At 39.3% G+C, this 19,909-nt stretch overlaps 1 protein-coding gene across 4 annotated transcripts in view; it reads left to right on the plus strand.

Moving 5' to 3' along the window:
- The window catches only part of LOC124310326 (CCR4-NOT transcription complex subunit 6-like), a 482,747-nt gene that overhangs the window by 230,877 nt on the left and 231,961 nt on the right, over nt 1–19,909 (plus strand). Inside the window, exon 1 of one of the 4 annotated variants that reach the window (XM_046774141.1) lies at nt 13,014–13,146. The exons of the other annotated variants lie outside the window; for them this stretch is intronic. Coding sequence (XP_046630097.1) covers nt 13,125–13,146 — 22 coding nt within the window. The 5' untranslated portion in view covers nt 13,014–13,124. Of the gene's footprint in view, nt 1–13,013; nt 13,147–19,909 lie in introns of those variants that run through there. 4 annotated transcript variants of the gene reach the window in all.

Raw genomic sequence — 19,909 nt, forward strand, 5'->3', positions numbered from 1 at the left:
CATGCCTCATATAATAAAATAACAATATCATTTACAGTAAGCAGAATAAGGAAACAAATTTGGTTAGAAAAAATTTGCAATCAAAGGTGGGAGAGCAAACCGAGGGAAAGAGAGGGAAAAGAAATTTTCGAGTGCAATCCGTGATTGGTTACATTGATCACGGATTGTTGAATTTAACTTTATTGTCAACGAGTGAATCAAGCATTTTTCAACGCAAATAGGTCAGAGACAAGAGGACACCTAAATGCCGTAGCCTTGACAGAGCCGAGAAGGAACCAAAAAGGCAAATAGAAATGAATGAATAAAAACTGCACGTAGAATTCAAACTCCATAAATCACAGCTTACAAGTCGCACTAAAAAAAAATCCTAGTAAGCAGGTTCTTCTTATCATCACACGGCTGGCACAGCAGCGTCGTTGCCGAAATAACGCGTTTTCAATCCTCGCTGCTTATCACTGGTACTACGTGCTCCAGCAGGGTCGATCTTGCGTATATGTTTGACCTCGAGAGTTAGTCAGCAATATCCCCTGAACTTGATACTTGAATAATTGTGCCAATTCAACGCAAAATTAATTTCAAGTCAACATGCTGCACATGAACAGCAGCGGACTTCTCTAGTTTCAAAGGCCGACGGTCCTGCTCTGAAAATAAGGGGTCCATTTTTCAGTTCACGGGACGTGTCGTGGTTGTAATTACACCCCATCGTGGGGGAAGAAGATTATCGCAGGATTTCTGAAAACATGAAATTACCTTCCCGTCTGTGCAGCTGGGCTAAACGATAGGAGGTACCGTAATACGTCAGATGAAGGTTTGCCCGCAGTGTAGGCATACTCGCGTAACAAGGGTGTACGTGACTATTACGAGCTATATACAGTCCTTTATCTGATGGAGGCTTAGGTCTGCTGTGTTAATAGCCAAAATGGCAGACTCGCCCGAAAGGGGTTGCGAAAGTTTGTCCAGTTCCACCGGCAAACACCAAGTTCCTCTAATCTTCCATCGAGTGTACCGTGCTCTGGCCGGGCGAGTATTGTCCATTCTGCTCGATTTCTCGGTCATCTGTGTTATACATCTATTCACGGACCACTGGAAAACCGTGGAAGGGCGCTGACCTCCCTTGGTAAGAGGAAGCTAAGATGACCTTGTGGCCCTGTTACGGGGGTAGTTGTAATCTGTGTAATTCGATATGCCGTCTGAATTTCCGACTAGGAAATTTCCAGATGTACTTGACTCAATCCTAACTACTTTGATGGAATTCAGTAGACAGTTAAGATTGGCAGCAAATTGTCAAATCTCGTCAAACTTTGTCTGAACAACACGGAGCGGCTGCCTCAGTAACGATCACCAAATATATAACATTCTTTTGCAAAATGAGATTTTCAAAATCATGATACCGGAGAATTTTGCCTACAATTCGTTCTTAGCACAAATACAAAGGAGCATATATCCTTGCTTATGGAAAGGTTACAAATTTGTTTAGGAAACAGATGGTATTGGTCTTGGAATTGCTCGTTAAGGTGATAGTCTCTGTTGCTATCGAACTTACGAACTATTTCAACCACACTTTTGACTATTAATACAGTGCTAATCAAATTTTTTGTGTTAAACGGGTACTACTTAGTTACTTAGCGATCATCTGACAATGAGGATGGCATAGATGGCGTTCGCAACAAGTAACAGAGAAAAGTTGTTCTTAGTCTTGTCGACACAAGTTCAAGATGTAATTCTGAACAATTGTCTCCCTCGGCGTAAATTTCTCTACTATGTGTATCTCTAGAAATATCATTTCCACTCTTCAAGTTGTAAAAAGTTTGTATTCATTGTGCTCCAACGAACACTGTCAACTGGCTGAGCGGCGGTGGTATTGATTTCTCTATTGTCTATGTATTTAGTTCGATCTCGTTTCGTTACGAGGTTTAAAAAATATGTCTGGTCCAGGAGAGACAGGACTTTCTTCTTTTCTTTTTTGTCAGCTTCCACTTTTTTTCTATATCGTTTCTCATTTCACCGAACATGCTGCAGGATGTAGTCCAGCGCGCGATTTGCCGCGGCTCAAAGAGAGAGGGAGGTAGTTGTAAAACGTATTGAAGGCATTGTTCCCTCCCAGAGTCGTGCAACTGCACTTCATAGCGCTCTTCGTTCGTTCGTTTGTTAGAGAATATTGATGCCGTTTCGTAAGCCAGTACTATACGATTTATCTTCTTTTGTTTCAGGTACGGAAGTGCTTGCCTAGCATTAGTTGAGAGTATGTGCTTGCCCACGGATACGTACGTATACAAACTACTATATGCAACATCAGCCACTATTCTGCTTGCACACCAACTCCTGTATACAATCCAGTCAAAAAATCACATCATATCTTTAGCTGGTTGCAGTAAACACATAAAAATTTTATCACTTTCAAGTATTACCGGATTTGAAAAGGGAGAGCAGAAGACGGAAGGGCACGAGGCATGAAATGATAACATTCCTCATATCTTGGTTACTGGTGACACTATCTATGAGACGATGAGAATACATTTTTTCACGAGAGTAACGAATCATTGACAAAATTCGTGCTGTGGACTTACAATCAGTTCGTATTTTATATACTCAATTCGGACCATGCGTCGTATAATGAGTATCACTACTGGTACTTTCAGATGCCATTGAGGTTCGAGTATATAGCATTTTCTTTAGATTTTCTTTCGTTTAAGACTCATTATCATGCGGCGGTTCGTCTTGATATAAAACGAAAATAAAACATTTGAAGCAGTGCATTCTTGCTCAAAGTATTAAATGTTTTTCAACACAAAAGATCATGCCTTTCACTGGAACTAGATAGTGTGAGATGCATGGTCGTTAAAACTGGTTGTTTTTTTTTCTGCCGTATTGATGCAATTGGTGAACTATGAATCCGGTCTACTTGGAAGGATATTGAGTTGTTATTTGCGCGTTTCACCCAAATTGGAATCTCAACAACACCGCCTTACCTCACTGATCCTACACGCTCCAGACAGGGACATACGTTCCTACATGGAGGAGCGAATTTGCTTCAAGCGAGAAGTTTCCCTCGGTTCTTGTCTGGCCACGATCTCCATACTTCTGAGCAAATATTCGCTAACTACTTCACCAACTGTTACTTCGCGCCACTACCTCTGGTACCAGTGCAGCAGCAATCCTGCAGGATTATTTGCCACTGACTGCCAGAGAAATTTGACCTCGGAATTTCACTCGGATTCTGCGGCCCGTGGATACCTGCCTTGCGCGGGCTTTACCTTTCTCTCTCTCTATCCCCCCCCCCCCCTCTATTTCTATGTCATCGAGTTACACTTCAGCTGCAACCAGGCGGCTAAAGTGTAACTGACTAACCACTGTCTCGGCCTTACTTAGTGGTTGGATTTCCGACCGATCGCCAAACCGCGCAGTCGGAATTCACCGACCGTCTGTGTGACATGGAACTCTAACAGAGCTCTTTGATCTCGAATCCCCAGGAGATGAACTCTCTGGCCTGTCTCGTTTTCACATTCCGTTCATCCCAGTTACAGTGAATCCATGGATTGGCCGATGATGTTATAAGCAGATCGAATAATCGATGAACCTAGTCACGTAGTCTACAAAACGGAAAAGAGACTGATGTACACATTAAGATGGTCCTTAAAAATTTCGTTGTCAATTTCGACCGGCTCACCCCCAAATAATTCAAAAATAACTCCCTAATTTTTTTAGCTCTTTATCTCAACTCTAACCCGTCTCCGCAAGAGGGTGGATATCTCCATTCGACCCTATTACGAGCACTATAAATTTCGGTTCACAGCAATGCGAAAAAAGCTACGTAGGTACACTCTCTCATTTTTTGCAAGCTCCTTTTAATCATTATTATCACACCAATACCTCCACCTCTGGGTAGTTGTCAATTAGCCGTCCGCGAGTGTGTCAAAAGTGAAATGTTCATTCACGTACGAATTTTTCCGCTCCTTCCGGCAGGTCAACAAATCGTTTTTCCTCGTTCATATAAGTCCTCAAAAAATCCAAACTAACGCGCAGCTAGCAATATGGCTTAAAAATGCAAGTGTCACCGAGAAGGGCGCGCTGCAGGTTTGCATTTATACCAACAAAAGTGTATCCTGCATATAAAGACTCACATGCCTGCTCGTATAACGTCGAAGTTGGCCAAGTATAAAGCAATCCGCAGAACATGCGGGATATCGCTTTGAAACGACGACTCAGAGCCGTAACCCAACTGCGGTGCGCGTGCAAAAGTCATCAGCGTCGAGCAATATTTCGTGCTAAAATATCTGTCCAATCAGACTCCCTCGTTCACCACAGTTTGCCCCAGTTCGTTTCCATTTTCTGTATTACGATATCGGTCGGTTACCTCCGCACGGCGTTTTCCCATTCGCACGCGAATACAAGCCGCCTCGACGCGATCCGCGATATGCAGAGAGGAAATTTTGTTTTATTCTCCTTTCATATTTTTTCTTCATCTTCCTTTTTCACTCTATTTTTTATATGATTTTTTTATTTTTATTTATTTTTACCTCGATCGGAATCCTTTCATACACTTGTTATCTTTTTTGCCTTACCATCCGTCATTTTTTAATATAATGTACCCAACTCGCCGGCGTCAGCATGATTGCGGTGAACATGATTAAACGTTCATTTTCTACTGCAGCTTCGCACTCACTACGCGATTACTCTCCGACGAGGAAGAGGGGCTATATATTTTTCAAAATTTCAAAATATCTTTGCCGTCTACTCGGCCATTATATATTCGTCAAGATAACAGTTCACCCGCACTACATACGCATCGGCTTTCCAATCATATGTAAGGAACAAATTGATAGATTACTTTCAAAATAGTTAACGTTTTACCTGACACTATCTGCGTTTCCCTTGTTACCAGCTGTTTTCATACCTCATCTCATCTTCCACAGCTTGAGACATTTTTCTATTGATTGTACGCGCACAACGTGAGAAATTGATGGTTCTCTATTTTCACCTCGTCGAGAAGAGGGGGCATCGTGTGATATGATCGATGTGAAAATGTTTGCTTACCTGCGTATGGGAATAACGTTGTCTTCATTTATTTTTTCACCCTCAACCAGCTCCGCTCGAACTGCTCTAAATTGCCCTACATTTTGTGTGGAGTACTGACATTTCGTTTCCCCGCTCACGCACTCAATCAATGTCGCTTTATTTGCTCGTTGGATATATTTGCAATCAGTTTCGATGTCGGAATAAGTTAACTGGATATTTGGCGGTCGATGAGGCAACCGGTGATCAGCTCATCGGTCTTATTACACCGAAAATAGATATTGACACTCGGCTAATATGCATCGAGGAACGTTGACGAATCTTTCCAGCATGACGGTAACCATGCTTTTTCGAATTTTTGTGATTGAGTCAGCTTCTGGAAATCGTCACAAATTCTAATAAAAAAATGCGGTCCAAAAAGCTATTCGTTGGTTTGATTTCAGTTCAATTTTTCGATCGCATTTGATTTATTTTTCAACTATCTGGCGATTGTGTTTATAAATGTAACATCAAGCGCACAAATGAATTTTCGAGACTCGTCCATCAATGCTTGTTGGCCGGCTAACGATCACAGATGGTCCGTGGTAACCCCCAGTCGATACTTGTGATTTCGGGGTCCCGAAATTTGAATCCGCCATACGCAGCGCGGTCCAATTATCTGATACGACCATTTGCGATTGGTTCCCGTTATAGGTGTTCACCGACCGCCCAATCAACCCCAATTATTGAAGCAATAAACCTGAGCTATTCCGCAAATAAACACGTCGTGAAGTAGTTAAACATCGCGTTGGGGTACCCTTGCATTAAACTTGTACCTCTGCACTCTGTACCTACGCAGGCAGCGCTGCACCGTAGAAACTTTGTACCGAATTAGAGCTCGACGACAAATCAGTGCACGGAAAATCAGTGCGAAACTTTGGGGCATGTAAGTTTTCTAACACGCTGGAGGTATTAACAACACCTGATTAGAAACTAGTATTCGAGTTGCTAATTATATTTATCGATTTGAAACATGTATGCGTATTACCTCGACTTGCTGAATTATTCAACGGAGATCTCGACTCGGAAATAATGAGAAATTTATTTTAATCACAAACACCTGGGGACAATTTGCTTTAGTCGAATAACTTGTTACTTTCGTCTAACTTATAAGTACTTCTTAAAAAAAAAAAAAAACAAAAGGATGAGATAAAACATCACTCTTTCAGTTGAGAGAATATAAATACCCGTTACATGAAATGATACACTGGTTGGAAATGAAAACGAAATGAATTCGTAATCGCTGATGTTCAATCTCATGTGCGCTTGTTACCCAACAGATTCTCAATTATTGTCTCGTGTTGCAAGACTTCGGCAAAAAGTGTTTTATTTTTTTCATTCGCTATTCTCGTATCCCTTCTCTACGTTATCTTTGAATTTAATCAGATTTTTTAAAAACTTACATCGATTAAAACGACACGTGGTTATTAATAGGATGAAGCTTCAAAGCTGAAAGCTGAAAGTTCATTTAACTTGCTCGATCGCGGGTGAGTCCCGAGAATTATTAATTAAGCACACCTGTTCGGTACGGCCTTGAGTACCGGCTCGAGAAAACTCGATTATTTCAACTTGTCAACTTGATAGACTTCGGCAAGAAACAGGTTACGAACAAAAGAGATACCTACTCACGGAAAGCTGAGAGGTCTAATTCTATTTATCAACATCACGTGCCATATGAGAGTGGTCTTTTTACAATTCCGGGGGTAAAACATTTTCTCGAATACAACTGCGCTTCTTTGTGTCTACCTCCATTATCTCGATCCTTTCCTTCTCCTCGACGTTAGATACGAGCTATATAATCTCTATGATACCCAACGAAGTAAGAAATTCACGATCAGGAAAAATTGCAGTGTGTTGAACGATCCGCACCACTGCACCGCTTCCCTTACAGGTAGCTATGAAATTCCCCTTATAGCTACTTCGAAAACAAGCGGATGCTTCCTAGAATTTCTTATCCCTCTAACTGACATCACTTTTTACGACCAAAATGGTTTTCATCGTCCGGTGCGGATGCTCAGCAATTGGATTACACGTGATGTAATTGGCTATTAAAATCTCCTTTTTCAGCAGTAAGATGGGACAGATGCACTCTAACTAGCGCTATCGGATTTTATTGAACTGCTTTTTTTCACTCGCTGCTTTTATATCGCGATAGATTATCCTGATCCGGCGGATTAAATAATTATCGAACAAAGCGGTGAGAGGTTGGTGAATAAATTAGTATCCAATGCAAATATCACGTAATCCAAAAGCTGAACCGACATTAGAACAGCATTCATTTATTAAACAACAACAAAAATGTACAAGCCATTCCATGCCGAATAAAGCAATATTGACTACCACCACTTTCAATGTTGTCAAAAGTCGTTCAAATGAATTTCAATGCTTTGAAACATTAGTTATCGTCAATCCAAAATTTTGAAAGTGCGTAAGCTGATAGAAAAAATCCTGAACTTGAAATTATCGGGATTAAAAATTCGCCTATATAAATATCAACGAAATCTAGAATGTCGCAGATCAAAATCGGTCGATTTACCGCTGAATGCTCCGTATATTTAACTTTCAATGGGAGCACGTAATAATGGCTACACAGTGAAAACTTGAGCGGAAAAATACAATTCTATCAAAATTCGTTTCAAGTGATCCATCTTATGCCTGATTACTCCTTTGGATTTCTCTAATTTCCTGTTTGAAGTTCACAATTCAATTGGCCTGACTCGAAAAAGGCTTCTACCAACTTCAGAAGCTCTTCCATTATTTTTTGCGGTGGCTCATTTTCACCAAGTTTACATTTTTATTCGCAGTGTTGTAAGTTCGAACAATATTCACAGCACTTCGAAAGGATTAATCAATCGACTGCTACGTCTGTTAACTCAGCAGACCAAATTTGGTCACACGAAATGTGATACATATGAAAATGATGTACTAATTAGATTTTCCATGGGTTTATCCGAAATATAGTTAAAAAAAAAAAACAGTTTCACGTAGGTGATATGATGACTTCAATTACGCGAGTAGACTATTTTTAAAAACTGAATTACTGGCAAATTCAAGGAGCATCTAGTTGTCAATTGAAACGGTTGATTTTCATACGCCTCACGTATTGTTTGACCAATTTTGGTCTGCCGAGTTGATAGACGTGACACATTACCATTGACTGAGCAAAGCTCCAGACCCCCAAAGCCTCGCCGCATGACAAATATCGATAGTACATTTTCCTACTCGCCAACGTCTATCCATTAGTACGATCCATGATAGTCATATCAAGAAACATGTGTCTCTTCAACGCGGCTGGGTTGGCAGTCTGTAACCGTTAACACTGAGAGGTAAGGCGAGAGATAAGTGGCAATAAAGTCAGGTTAGCGATGCTCGGTTGTGCCAGAAAGCTAGAATACAGATACTTTTTGGCGAGGCAGGACATAACAAAGGGTGCAAAGGAGAGGAAGAGAAGAGGCTTAGTGACGCAGAGTCGTTAAAGTGACTACAGCGTCACACGGACGCTGGTAAAGTGTCTCCTAATTTTGTATTATCTCGAACTAATCTCGAAGCGAGTACCCTGCGCATGGAATGAAGGGGAAGACGTTTCCCCTCCTCGGTATGTTTTTTTCCCATCCTATGCTCCTTGAGATTTTTGATTTAATCAGGCTTTTTATCACCCCTTCGCGTGAGCTGATAAGAAAAACAAACTTTCATGCGTATACGTGAGATTAGCTAAACTGTGCTATACAATCACACTGCTGGAACAAATAAATACCTCGACAATTATCCGGGAATTGTCGAAGAGCGTTCAACTAGCGTTGTGCCCTTGGGAAATAAAACTAGCCTGTAAGTTTGACATAGTATATTATGTAACAGTGGTATAATCGACTTTTATTCCTGTGCTACGTACAGGATTTTATTCCCGACTCAACTCTTCTCACATTATTGACTTAAAGTGTTCTCCTTCCACTTGTAAGTGTGATCCATCAGTCTGAAAACTATAAAATTATTGAAAGTTTATAATAATGCAGAGAGATGTAGTTCAAAATGGGAAAGAAAGAGTGAAAACTAGAAAAACTGCAAAATTAATTTGCGGTAAATGTAAGGCCATATCTCCTGTAAATGCGGGAATAAAGTGCTACTCTTTTCCCGGGGAAATAATATGCCACTCTCGTCCCGCTTTTTAGGTCAAGAAATAGAACATTATGGTTGAGAAAAAATTTGGGGGAAATAACAACCTCTGGTTTCGATTCCGCACGCATTGTCCTTGGGCTCAGTTTCCGTTGTGAAGTTCAGATAATAACGAAGCTTTCGGTAATCAATTTATAATTACACTTGCGTTACTATTTTATTCCCAAAAAATTATATAAAATTCTTAACTAGACGAAAAATAGTTTTCACTTATTTGTGCTTCAAAAAATAATATAAGTGGTGTTGGAATTTTTTGACTCTTCGATGGGTAAAATCTCGAATAGTATGTCAGAAAACATGAATCTCTATAAAATCTTGAGACTAGTATCGAAAAACTGACGGTATAAAAACGTCGTAAATTAGAGGCAATTACGTTGCATAACGAGCGAGTTCTTGAACTGCCCGAGTTCGTTGAATTTGAAGGATTCTTTGTTTTCTCTTCAAATATTAACTCAGTATAATGATGGGTAAAACGTTCGTATCCGTGTTTCTTGATTCAATAGATTCAAGCAAAAGCGAGTATTTACGTAAATTATCTCGCGTTATATCGGTGGAAAAAATATTCCAACCCCGATAGAAATGTCGAGTGGCGAATGTTTCATTGGTATATTTTACAGGTTATACGAATATCATACGAAAATGGTGAATTTCGTCATTAATCTTGATTCATAACCATAGGGGACAAAAACTCGGCTAGCTCGGTCCCGTAGGTGCGAGATATACGAGGTGGACATTTTATATCTTCACCTCATCCTGCGCCACGGAGACAGACGGGGCTGCTGGGATAAAGCTCGGCGGTTTATACGCGGCACGAGGACACAGAGGAGGGACGGCAGCCACTGGAAAATGGAACTAAACTGGAATCAAAGCCTCTCCTCTACCGAGCTTATCTCGTTATCCGGAAAATAATGAGCTCTGCTTTTTATTCATAACCTCCCCAACGAAGCCGTTTACTATCGTATAACGCAAGGAGCTTGGCATTACCGACCGAGAAAATATGAAAAGGTAAAAAGACAAGGTGAAAAACAGACCAAAGAGTAATAGAAAATCGTAATCGACAGTAAGAAGGGAAAAACTCGTTGCTGGGGAAATTGGGTTGTCGTTATAATGCAAATCAATCCCGTTGTTGATTCTCGCGTGATCGTAAAGCGATCGTCTTTCAGAGATAAATGAAATACTGAAAATCAATCTCACTAGCTAGAACTTGCGCGAAAAAATTCATTTATTTCATCACGGTTACAGAACCGCCTCGTTGACGTTAACCTGAAATTACAATTTTTCCTCTTTCTCTCTTCTTCGTTTTCTTCCATTTTCGCGACGGTATTCTCATTAGTGAATCAACTCCGTCGATGCTTGCTTGACCTAAGCCATATCCATTTCAATTCGCTAATCGATATATCTATTACCTCGATTACGTAATTTTGCACAATAAACCTTGAACTGAATTTTTCATCACACTTATTACTTTACATTTTACAGTCTAATATCAACGAATGTACGTTATCATGTTTTTATTTCACATCACAAACTTCAAACATTTATACTGGGTAAATATATTCATAATACGTTGTACGATTCCTAATCCGTCGATTATACGACCGTGAAAATATTTAAGGTGGCAATAAAACCCATAAAATTGGGTAATACATCGATGTTTTTTCTCTTCAATTATTTTTATGTGATTTCGAAACTTTATACCCGATTCGTACCACTTTTTCTACCCACAATTATTCAAACGTCACACGTTAGCGCGTCCGGCGTAGGTAATTAAAAAAGCAGTCGTTATCGTCGCGTATACAAAATCCCATTTAAAATTGATGAATTTAAACTCTCGCTTGTTGATACCGGCTGTGTATAAGAATGACTGAATGACCATCGTTAGCATACCTTCTGTTGAGTGTTGATTAATAAATTCATAGCGAGTGGTATATATGTCGCGCGGAATCCAACAACCTGTTATGTGGAAGTGAAATTGATATCCGCAGGTACGACTTCTGCATACATATAGCGGCGAAAGTGTTCGGATCGTAAACTTTTATCCTTGTTAGAGAAGTTAATTGGTAGCAATCGCGTATCGAGTTTATTGACGCCCGTATTCCAAACGAGCTCGTGCCTTCCGAGATCCTACTTCGGTCATTGAAACTAACAATTTATTGACGGCTAACCATTTGTTAACCCATAGCTGATTGACTCTACGTTCTCGTGTGTCGATAGTTAATCATTGACGTCTTTCTAAAATCCTTTTTTTCGGTTCCTAGAGGCCTGAAAACGGAGATTCGTTGAATTGAAAAGAAAAAAAAAAGTAATTATCGATCGGAACCAATAATTATTTTGTATCGTTATAGGTAATAAGAACCGAAAACGCTTCGTCTAGAGCTTGAATATTTGGTTCTAACTCACGTTTTCAAAATTTAAAACGGAATGTACAATGTTTGTGAAATTTTACTCTCGGGACGATATCTTGAAAGCTACCGCGTGAAAAAGTCAATTTCTAGGCATCGAAACGTTGATAATTATTTACATTGTAAAACAATACATTCTGGAACACAAATAAAAAAAAAAAACATTTCCTCCTTATCTAAAGTCATGTAAACGAAACGAAATCTCGACAGTAAATTAGCAGAATGTTATTTAAAACTCGTGTCATATGTCGTTTGAATAGTGGCTTCAACCAAAGTTCATGCAAATTGACCGCAGTAGGATTCGGCGTGATCTTTGCTAAATATTTTTGTAATTGCGTATTCAACTTTTCGTGTTACATCAACCCGTTCGCTTTAAAATGAAAATATCGACTCAAAATGCCTTCATTTGAGTAAAGAAACAGTGTTTGGACGGTTTTTAAATGTTTTCGAGATGTTTCAGAATTTGGAATTTTCTCGCAATGTGAAAATAAACCTACAAAATAAATAGCGGCAATCTATTTGTCAGAAAATTTTACCCCTGTTTCATATGCCTGATTAAAAATGATTTGATATGCAGTATATCTCGAGAAAATCGTAAGAAACGTGAATCAAGATTGTACATCGTAATGGGTTAAGGGTTGAAGTCGAGGTCTGTAAAATATGAAATCTATAAACCTACGTGCGACGTAGTGAATTGCGCTTCAAAAGAAAACAAATATAACTTCTGTTTATCTACAGAACCGTTGATAATTCGATCTACGAGCGATGTGTAAATCCCTGTCCTCACGATCAGTCAATCCGGAGCTGTTGTAGCGAGCGGACAGAATCACCTCTAACGAAAGTGTAACTGTCCGTATCAAAACAAACTCGAAGCACAGTGTCTTTGCAGATTGTAAGCAACGATCAGATACCTATACTGTCGGTTGCTAATCGCGTAGTGCGGAAGTTTTATACGGATACGGGACAGCGAATTCATCGTACAATTGATGAATAAGAATTCTCGACCTCGTATATAATCTATTATAGAATCTTGGTGATCGGTCAATCGTACAATTACTGTTTATCCAATTTACAAATACAATAAATTTATTACACGATTTGGTAAATTCAAATCACTTTTTTTTTCTTTTTCTTCGGTCTTTTTCGTGTAAATTTTAATAAAATCAAAAATTTTCATTGTCATTACATCGTGATTTACGTAGCTGTATCGAATTTGCAAATTTGCAACCTGACCTCAGTAAATGTCCAGTAAATTCATAATAATTTTATAACAGCGCAGCCGGATAGTTTCGCGATTCGGGAGTTGCAGGGCTTGTGCGCAGTTAACGAGAGTGAAAAGTGATCGCTACCGCGCGTTGTCCGTGACCGTGATGAAGATCGAAAGAATATTGTGACTTGTGAACGGTGTAGTGTGTGTTTATTATGGTGTAATTGCCGGATTCTGGCGAATAATACCCGATAACATCCACTCTGGCCGTCGCTGCTTTGGCAATTACCGACATGCGAGGACTCCGGCAAACAGGTATGACGTCTTCCCCGCTGCGTAGCAGGTTACTTACCACCCAATGTGCTCCGTGATCGCGATACTCTTGATCGTTATCTCGAGCTTAATTGAGAAAGAGCGCTTGCATGGTATTTAATACTTGGCACTGGTGTCAGTTGACCTCATTTGCATTTTTGACCGTGATATAATTCGTTATTGGCCGTCATTGACCTGCAATTATAGATCGTTACCCTTAAATCAAGAGACTCGACCTAAACATCCGTCAACCTGATTGAATTTATTCATAGATCTATACATTTTGAAACTGTGAACGTATTTTTAACGACAATTTATCCACGTTGTATCTCTAAATTCGGTCGAATGCGTATCTAATTGATTCTGGAACCTTACTACTGTTTTTGATACGTTGGATGGTAATTTTTTTCAACTACGTGAGTTACATTTTACAGTTAAAGTTACGCGATTCATTGAAGCCTATTCATCGTTTATCGAAAGCTCTGTGCTTTATCAAAGTAGCTTGAACTAGGCGGCATAGTAACAGCCATTCGGCAATCTCTGTTTATTCAAATCCTTGAATTTTCTGAAAACATATTTGTTCATCATTTTTACTCGTATTATCAGTAATCCCTGTTTCGATTAATGATTTTTCCAAGTTAGCCAATGTAAAAATTAGACGCGCACAGTACATACAATCCATAATTCATGCATGCTTGTACTTTCCGCGTGATTCGAATGATGGCCTAAAATACGGGAAATTCGTTTTATTCAAAATGCCAGACAGTGAAGAACACAGAGAAAGCCTCGTGCGAACGGTGAAAGTAATGAAAAATGGTTGACGCTTCTCGTTTTTGTCATATTTTTATTTACCATTTGAAAGAGATTTTTGCGCGTCTCGTCGCATTTTGTTTATCCCGTAATTTGGTTAATGCATTTCTTTCCTTTCTTTCATCGTTCCCTCCGATCTCCTACTCACTCAATTTTTTTTTTTATTTCTCGTGAAAGGCAAGAAATATCTGGAGTACGAAAGAAAATCAAGGAGTCGGGTTATACTTTAATTCCCGTATTAAATCCCAGGGTAAACCCTAACGGATTTAAATCTTTCCACCTTAATTGTACGATAACATCCCGAAAAATATTCTACCACTGACGGAGTTTCCAAAATTGTATTTACAACAAAATAATTACAGGTTAAAGTGCTTTGTTTTCTAATTGGCACTTTGACTTAAATTCGAATCTCTCTCAGAGCGGTTCTCATTTTCATTTCATACCATTTTTTTTTTTTTTTCTTCCGACGTTCAAGATCAAAGGTTTCTCTTCGTTTGCCAGGAACGAGGCAACAAAACCTGGTTGATGGTCGGTATTTTTGATTCAACGGCGTAATCACGGTGAACTCCAAATTGAAATTCAAGGATCTAATAAACTTTGATAGAATTAATTTTTTTCTCTTGAATATTGATTTCTCGCTGTGCATCTAGCTGCGAAATATTCTTTCCGAAACGTTGCTGTAAACGCTGCTGGTAAAATGCGCTGGACAGAACTTGACGTTCGCTGACTGGATAAGGCAAATTTATTCCGTACAAGCAGAACTGAAACTGATTCCGACTAAGTTAACGACCGTTCGAGCTTTTGATCATTTTTGGGTTATAAAATAGCGAATTGAGGACCTGGGTGCAGGAACGGTTACATTTTTTTTACCCCAATTTTATCAACATGAAATCAAAAAAATGTGTGATAGGTACTTTACGAATAAGAAATCGAATACTATATTTTTTTCTTGTATTGTTTGGACCCTAGACAATCATTATATTTCACGATTAATCGATAAATGTCAACAAATTCATGGGGATACATCTTTATTTAAAGAGAAAGAGAGTGAAGTCGTTTTTTCATAAATGAATCACACTTTCCCCTTTGTACTTATTTATCATTGGAAACTGATTTTATACATTTTTTACACGTTATTTTACTCCAATCGGATCTAATTTAATGTTACAGTTCGTTAACTGAAATGATCGGATATTTTTTGCTTCGTCGTGATAATATTAAATCATCATACGCGTGCATATAAACAACATTTACATATGAAACTCGTGCGTATTTTATTTTATTTTTTGTTTTTTCTTTTTTTCGTCTGTGATTAAATTCTTGTCCCGAAGTAACGAAAAACTATAAAATTCCGAAACTTATATCACATATTATTCAGATGCGATACTACAATAAGAGCGTATAACATAAAAAATAAATCAGCCTGGATTAATGCCTATTTTTATGGTAGAATACCGTTCGTTCTCGCTGTTATTTCCGCGATACAAATATGCTGTAAATGTTAAACACTTGAGTAGCCATTGTAAAACATTTGAAAAATTGACTCCGTCGGTATCGTAAAGCTCAGAGTGCAGCTAAACAGGCTCTAATAAACCAAGCTAAAATTTTCCACCATTCACTCAAGCGGTCGTTTAACGTCAGGGCAGTAAGAGCATGTAGAACTAAAGTCTCATTAGCTGCAGAGCCGGGTATTTCTTGGCTTTAGAATAATGATTGAAGACACCGAATTTCCCAGTAGAATTACATGTTCACCCGACCGAAACAATGCCGCAAATGGTTTACCTGAACCAAGTTTTTCCTCCGTGTTGAGTTCAGCCAAGATCTACGTAACTGAGGTAACACACGCTTGTACTTCTTTGCTACAGGGTGCGAATAAGGTCACACGTGTTCGCAACCTAGTATGGAGATGAAATTACACTGTGCATATTAGTATGTATCCCTGGTAGGTTGGTACCGCGCAACGGGAAAAGGCATAGGTTATTACGTCGATGTATATTCGCATTCGCGTTGTACGCTATGGGCATTAAACTCTTAAACTTTCAGTCTTTCCACGTACGAATACGCATTAGGTTAATGTGAGGTTTAATCATCGTCATTTCCGAATGATTTTTAAATCTTACACATTGTAGACGGAGCATTAGTGTGAGCAATAATCTTATGCCGACATTTTTTACTACGCGAAATTTTCTGATCACGAAATCACTCGTTGTTCTGATTTTTCTATGCGTAATGATTTGAACCAAGGGAATCGATACACTGATCGAATGTATCGTCAGTGATGGTATAAAATAATTGTGCACTGTACCAACGATTGGACTGGAATTTTCACACAGTCTAACGAGTTGTAGCTTTTTCACCACTGCAAAGTCGTGGCCAGTCATTTTAATTCACTAATTCAACCGGTGCACCGATCTAGCTAATTGAAGTTTGCGATACTGAACTGACCTCAGTGGTAATAAAAACCATCGCCAATACGTACAATTATCGTTTTGCAGTTCACTAACTCGTATTTGGAAGGTAGAAAGTGACCGTGTGAGCCAGTGTGTAAAGCGCTAGAACTTTGTTGGCAATTGACGACGCAGACGGAAGTTGAATATGTGTAGAATCACTTTGTAAACGATATTTCAAGACGTTGAAGTTCGCAATACAGAGGAATCACTCAAGTACAACCTGCAGCGAAAGTTTGTTAGATGGTAAGGAAAATTTAGCTCAAGATTCGATGTTTCGTAATTTTTGAAATCATTTCTTCCAACTTCATTTTGCCACCTTCCAATGCTTGAAACAGTAAGAGTAACTGCGTGATGTACAACGGTACCAATTCATCTTTTCTCATTTCTCCGTCACGTGCTAATAATTTTCTACCACTTTTGGTGAAACTATGCGAGCCGTTATATACCAACTCAGTGCCTCATAATTGATGCCTTCTTTTTACACAGTCATTCGCATTTATATATTTTCTTACAGTGCTAGGATAACTTTACGAAATTTTCTCAACCTTTTTATTCGATACATTTCAAACCAACAACAGAACAAAAGACAAGCGTAGTGAATAATCCTATCTTCACAGTTTCTCTGGAAATGATCAAGTCTTCTCGCAATTTTCGTGAATATCTAATTTGAGGGCAGTTCAAAATTTCAAAAAACTAAATTTCCAAATAATACAATACCCGAAAATTTTTATACCAGTACACTTTTCACGAAAAGACTGCTAATGGAATCACGTACATTCCAAGGCTTAGGAGTTCTTCAAACTATTTGCAGCGATAATCGAAATTGGCTTTAGATAGTAGTCCAAAAAACATCAAGGCAATTAACGTCAAATGTTATTGATTCTCTGCAAAACATGACAAAAGTTTGTTTTTTTTTTTTTACACTTTCACAGTAAATTCTCAATCGATCGCTAGATGTAATCAACAAAATTTCTTTCGCAATTTAAAATTCCCTCCAATTCGTTAATCATGCTTATAACGCAAATTGATCCAATCGAAGGTTCGTATTTTCAACCGTTGAAAAATGTCAATCTATTCGAAACCCCACCACATAAGAAATTCGAAAACTGGGGTATATTTAGGCTCGTGAAAAATTCAAAATCGCCAGTCTTCCGTGATTGGAAATAGTCGAAACATCGATCACGATAACCACAAACTTCCACCCCTGCAAATCATTTGGCAAATCGATTACAACCTCGGCTGTAATCAAACTTACTAAATTCAAGCCAAATGAAACAGATCCACGTACGCAAATAACGCATCAGTGATACAAGCCTCGTGGTCGAGCACAGGGTAGCATGACTTTGGATCGCATGATTTTGGATCGCTTGATGACGCCACTCGACTTCGTCGTCTCTGACGAATCGGGGGTCCGTTTAATTTCACTCGCTCGTCTAGGCTCCGCGCCTCCTAACTTCGTTACCTTCGCCATGGAACCCCATGCTCCGTGAATATGTGTGGCATCGTGCACCCAAGATCGGTGGGCGTAAGCGATGAATTACTGGTTGGCTGATCCGGCGGCCGTTGCGGCATTACTAGTCACGACAAAGGCGTCCAGATGTAATAATTCACTGTTACCCGCGGTCCTTCTTATATTTACAATAATTACACCCCACGCTCTGGCCGTTGCCCCGACACATTTTTCCACCCTCCATCAACGGTGGAAAGTTACGCCTACCGCGGCAATCTGTTATTGGTAATAGATTTACGTTTTTCACAACGCCTGCCCTGCCAACCGGAGACCACCTACACGTCTGTGCAATATTATAGCTACCTACCCACCTACCGCAACCATCAGCGGCACAATTCACAACTTTATCCTCTTCGCACGCCATTCCCATAAATATGGATCGTAACTGGAGAATCATATATTTTGCGACAAACGCTTTTTAGGCTCGCCGTTATTGATTGGCATTATTTTTCCCTCTCAGCCTCTTTTCCTCTTACCACTATTATTGTTATTATCAGTATTGGCGTTTCTTGTGTAATAGATCAAGTTGTTTTCTAAGATTATTACTCTGCGATACGCTCTTTTATAATTTGGGGGACCAACATTGGTGTAATAGAACCTGTTATTCTTCTGCTTCTTTCCCTTTTTCTCGCTCAGACGATGAAGCCATATTCACTTTCAGTCTGCTTGTAATTTAACTTTTTTAAATATGAATTTCTTAAATATGAAAATGTTGTTGTTGTTTTTCATCCAACCACGTTCAGGTAGTTCGTCTTCATCGTGCACGTGAAAAACTTTTCACAGCCGTGAAGATTTTGAAGTCCGTGTCCATTCATCTATGATCAAATCGATTCCGAGCCAACAGAATTCCGAAAGTCTATTCTGGAAAATACGTGCATTTCCAAATCGTCTGAATAAAAAGTTATAAAAATCAATAAAATTATTACAAAACAAGAACAATATGTTGAATAGTATCGGACATAGGAACTAATATTTCTCTAACAGCGTGTCTTTCATTCAGGCCTTATAACACAGAAAATAATTTACATATTGCAAATAAATATTTTCTTATCGAAAAGCAAGGAAGAAGTTTACCACCGACTTGTATCAGGTTTGTTTTCGCCTGGCAACAATCGCCCCCACCCCCCGCCGCTTGGCTGAAGTAGAAAAAACTCTCTATTGTTCAGCAACAACCAAAGAATTTATTTTTCTACCAATTAGGCAAGTTTCCGAGCGCAAGAGAATCGACATAAGTATCAAATTGTACCAATAAAAATGAACAAGTTTTGAGTTGTTTTCTCGACATCGGCCCCATGGAGAGTATCAACGGTCTGGAGGTATAAGTAATTCGGATCGTTCGCCAGGTTATCAGTAACACACACTGTCGGAAAATGTTGATTTCGCTTCAACTTTTGACGAAAAGTGAAATTTTCCCATCCCAAATGAATGAGAAAACAAAATTTTAAGCGTGATCGGTTAGACTTGAGCCGGAGAGCTCATCTTTTGGAAGGATCGTGTTTCCATCAAACACGAACATTTGAGGGAGGATAAAAGTGAGAGAAAAAAAACTCATCATCCTAATACCCATAAAAAATAGTCATTTTTTCAAACGGTTTTTTTACACCGCTCCGCCAAAAGTGCTCGTATACAGACTTGATAATATAAAAATTTGAATCTATCTCGCTAACTTCGGGACGAGATGCGAATTCATCACATGAGTTCGGGGTCGAATACTTGCGCGGTTTCTTGGCCGCACGGTCGCTTGCATGATTTACGACTGAGAAAACGATCACTGAAGCGGGCAAAGTCCAACAACTGACCAAGCTGATCAAAGTGACCAGAATTACGCCGACGATTTCCACGGGCAGATAATTACCCCGCCATATTCATCCCTTCGCTGCTAACGAGCTGTCACGTCGGCAATCCCAGCGAGGGTTCGTTATGGAGGCGCGTACATAATTGAGTATTTACTTCAATGAGTCCCGTCGTTCAGGGGACCAGAGATCGGAACCTATTT

The sequence above is a fragment of the Neodiprion virginianus genome, chromosome 1 (assembly GCF_021901495.1).
Source record: "Neodiprion virginianus isolate iyNeoVirg1 chromosome 1, iyNeoVirg1.1, whole genome shotgun sequence".
NCBI classification, from domain to species: Eukaryota; Metazoa; Arthropoda; class Insecta; order Hymenoptera; family Diprionidae; genus Neodiprion; species Neodiprion virginianus.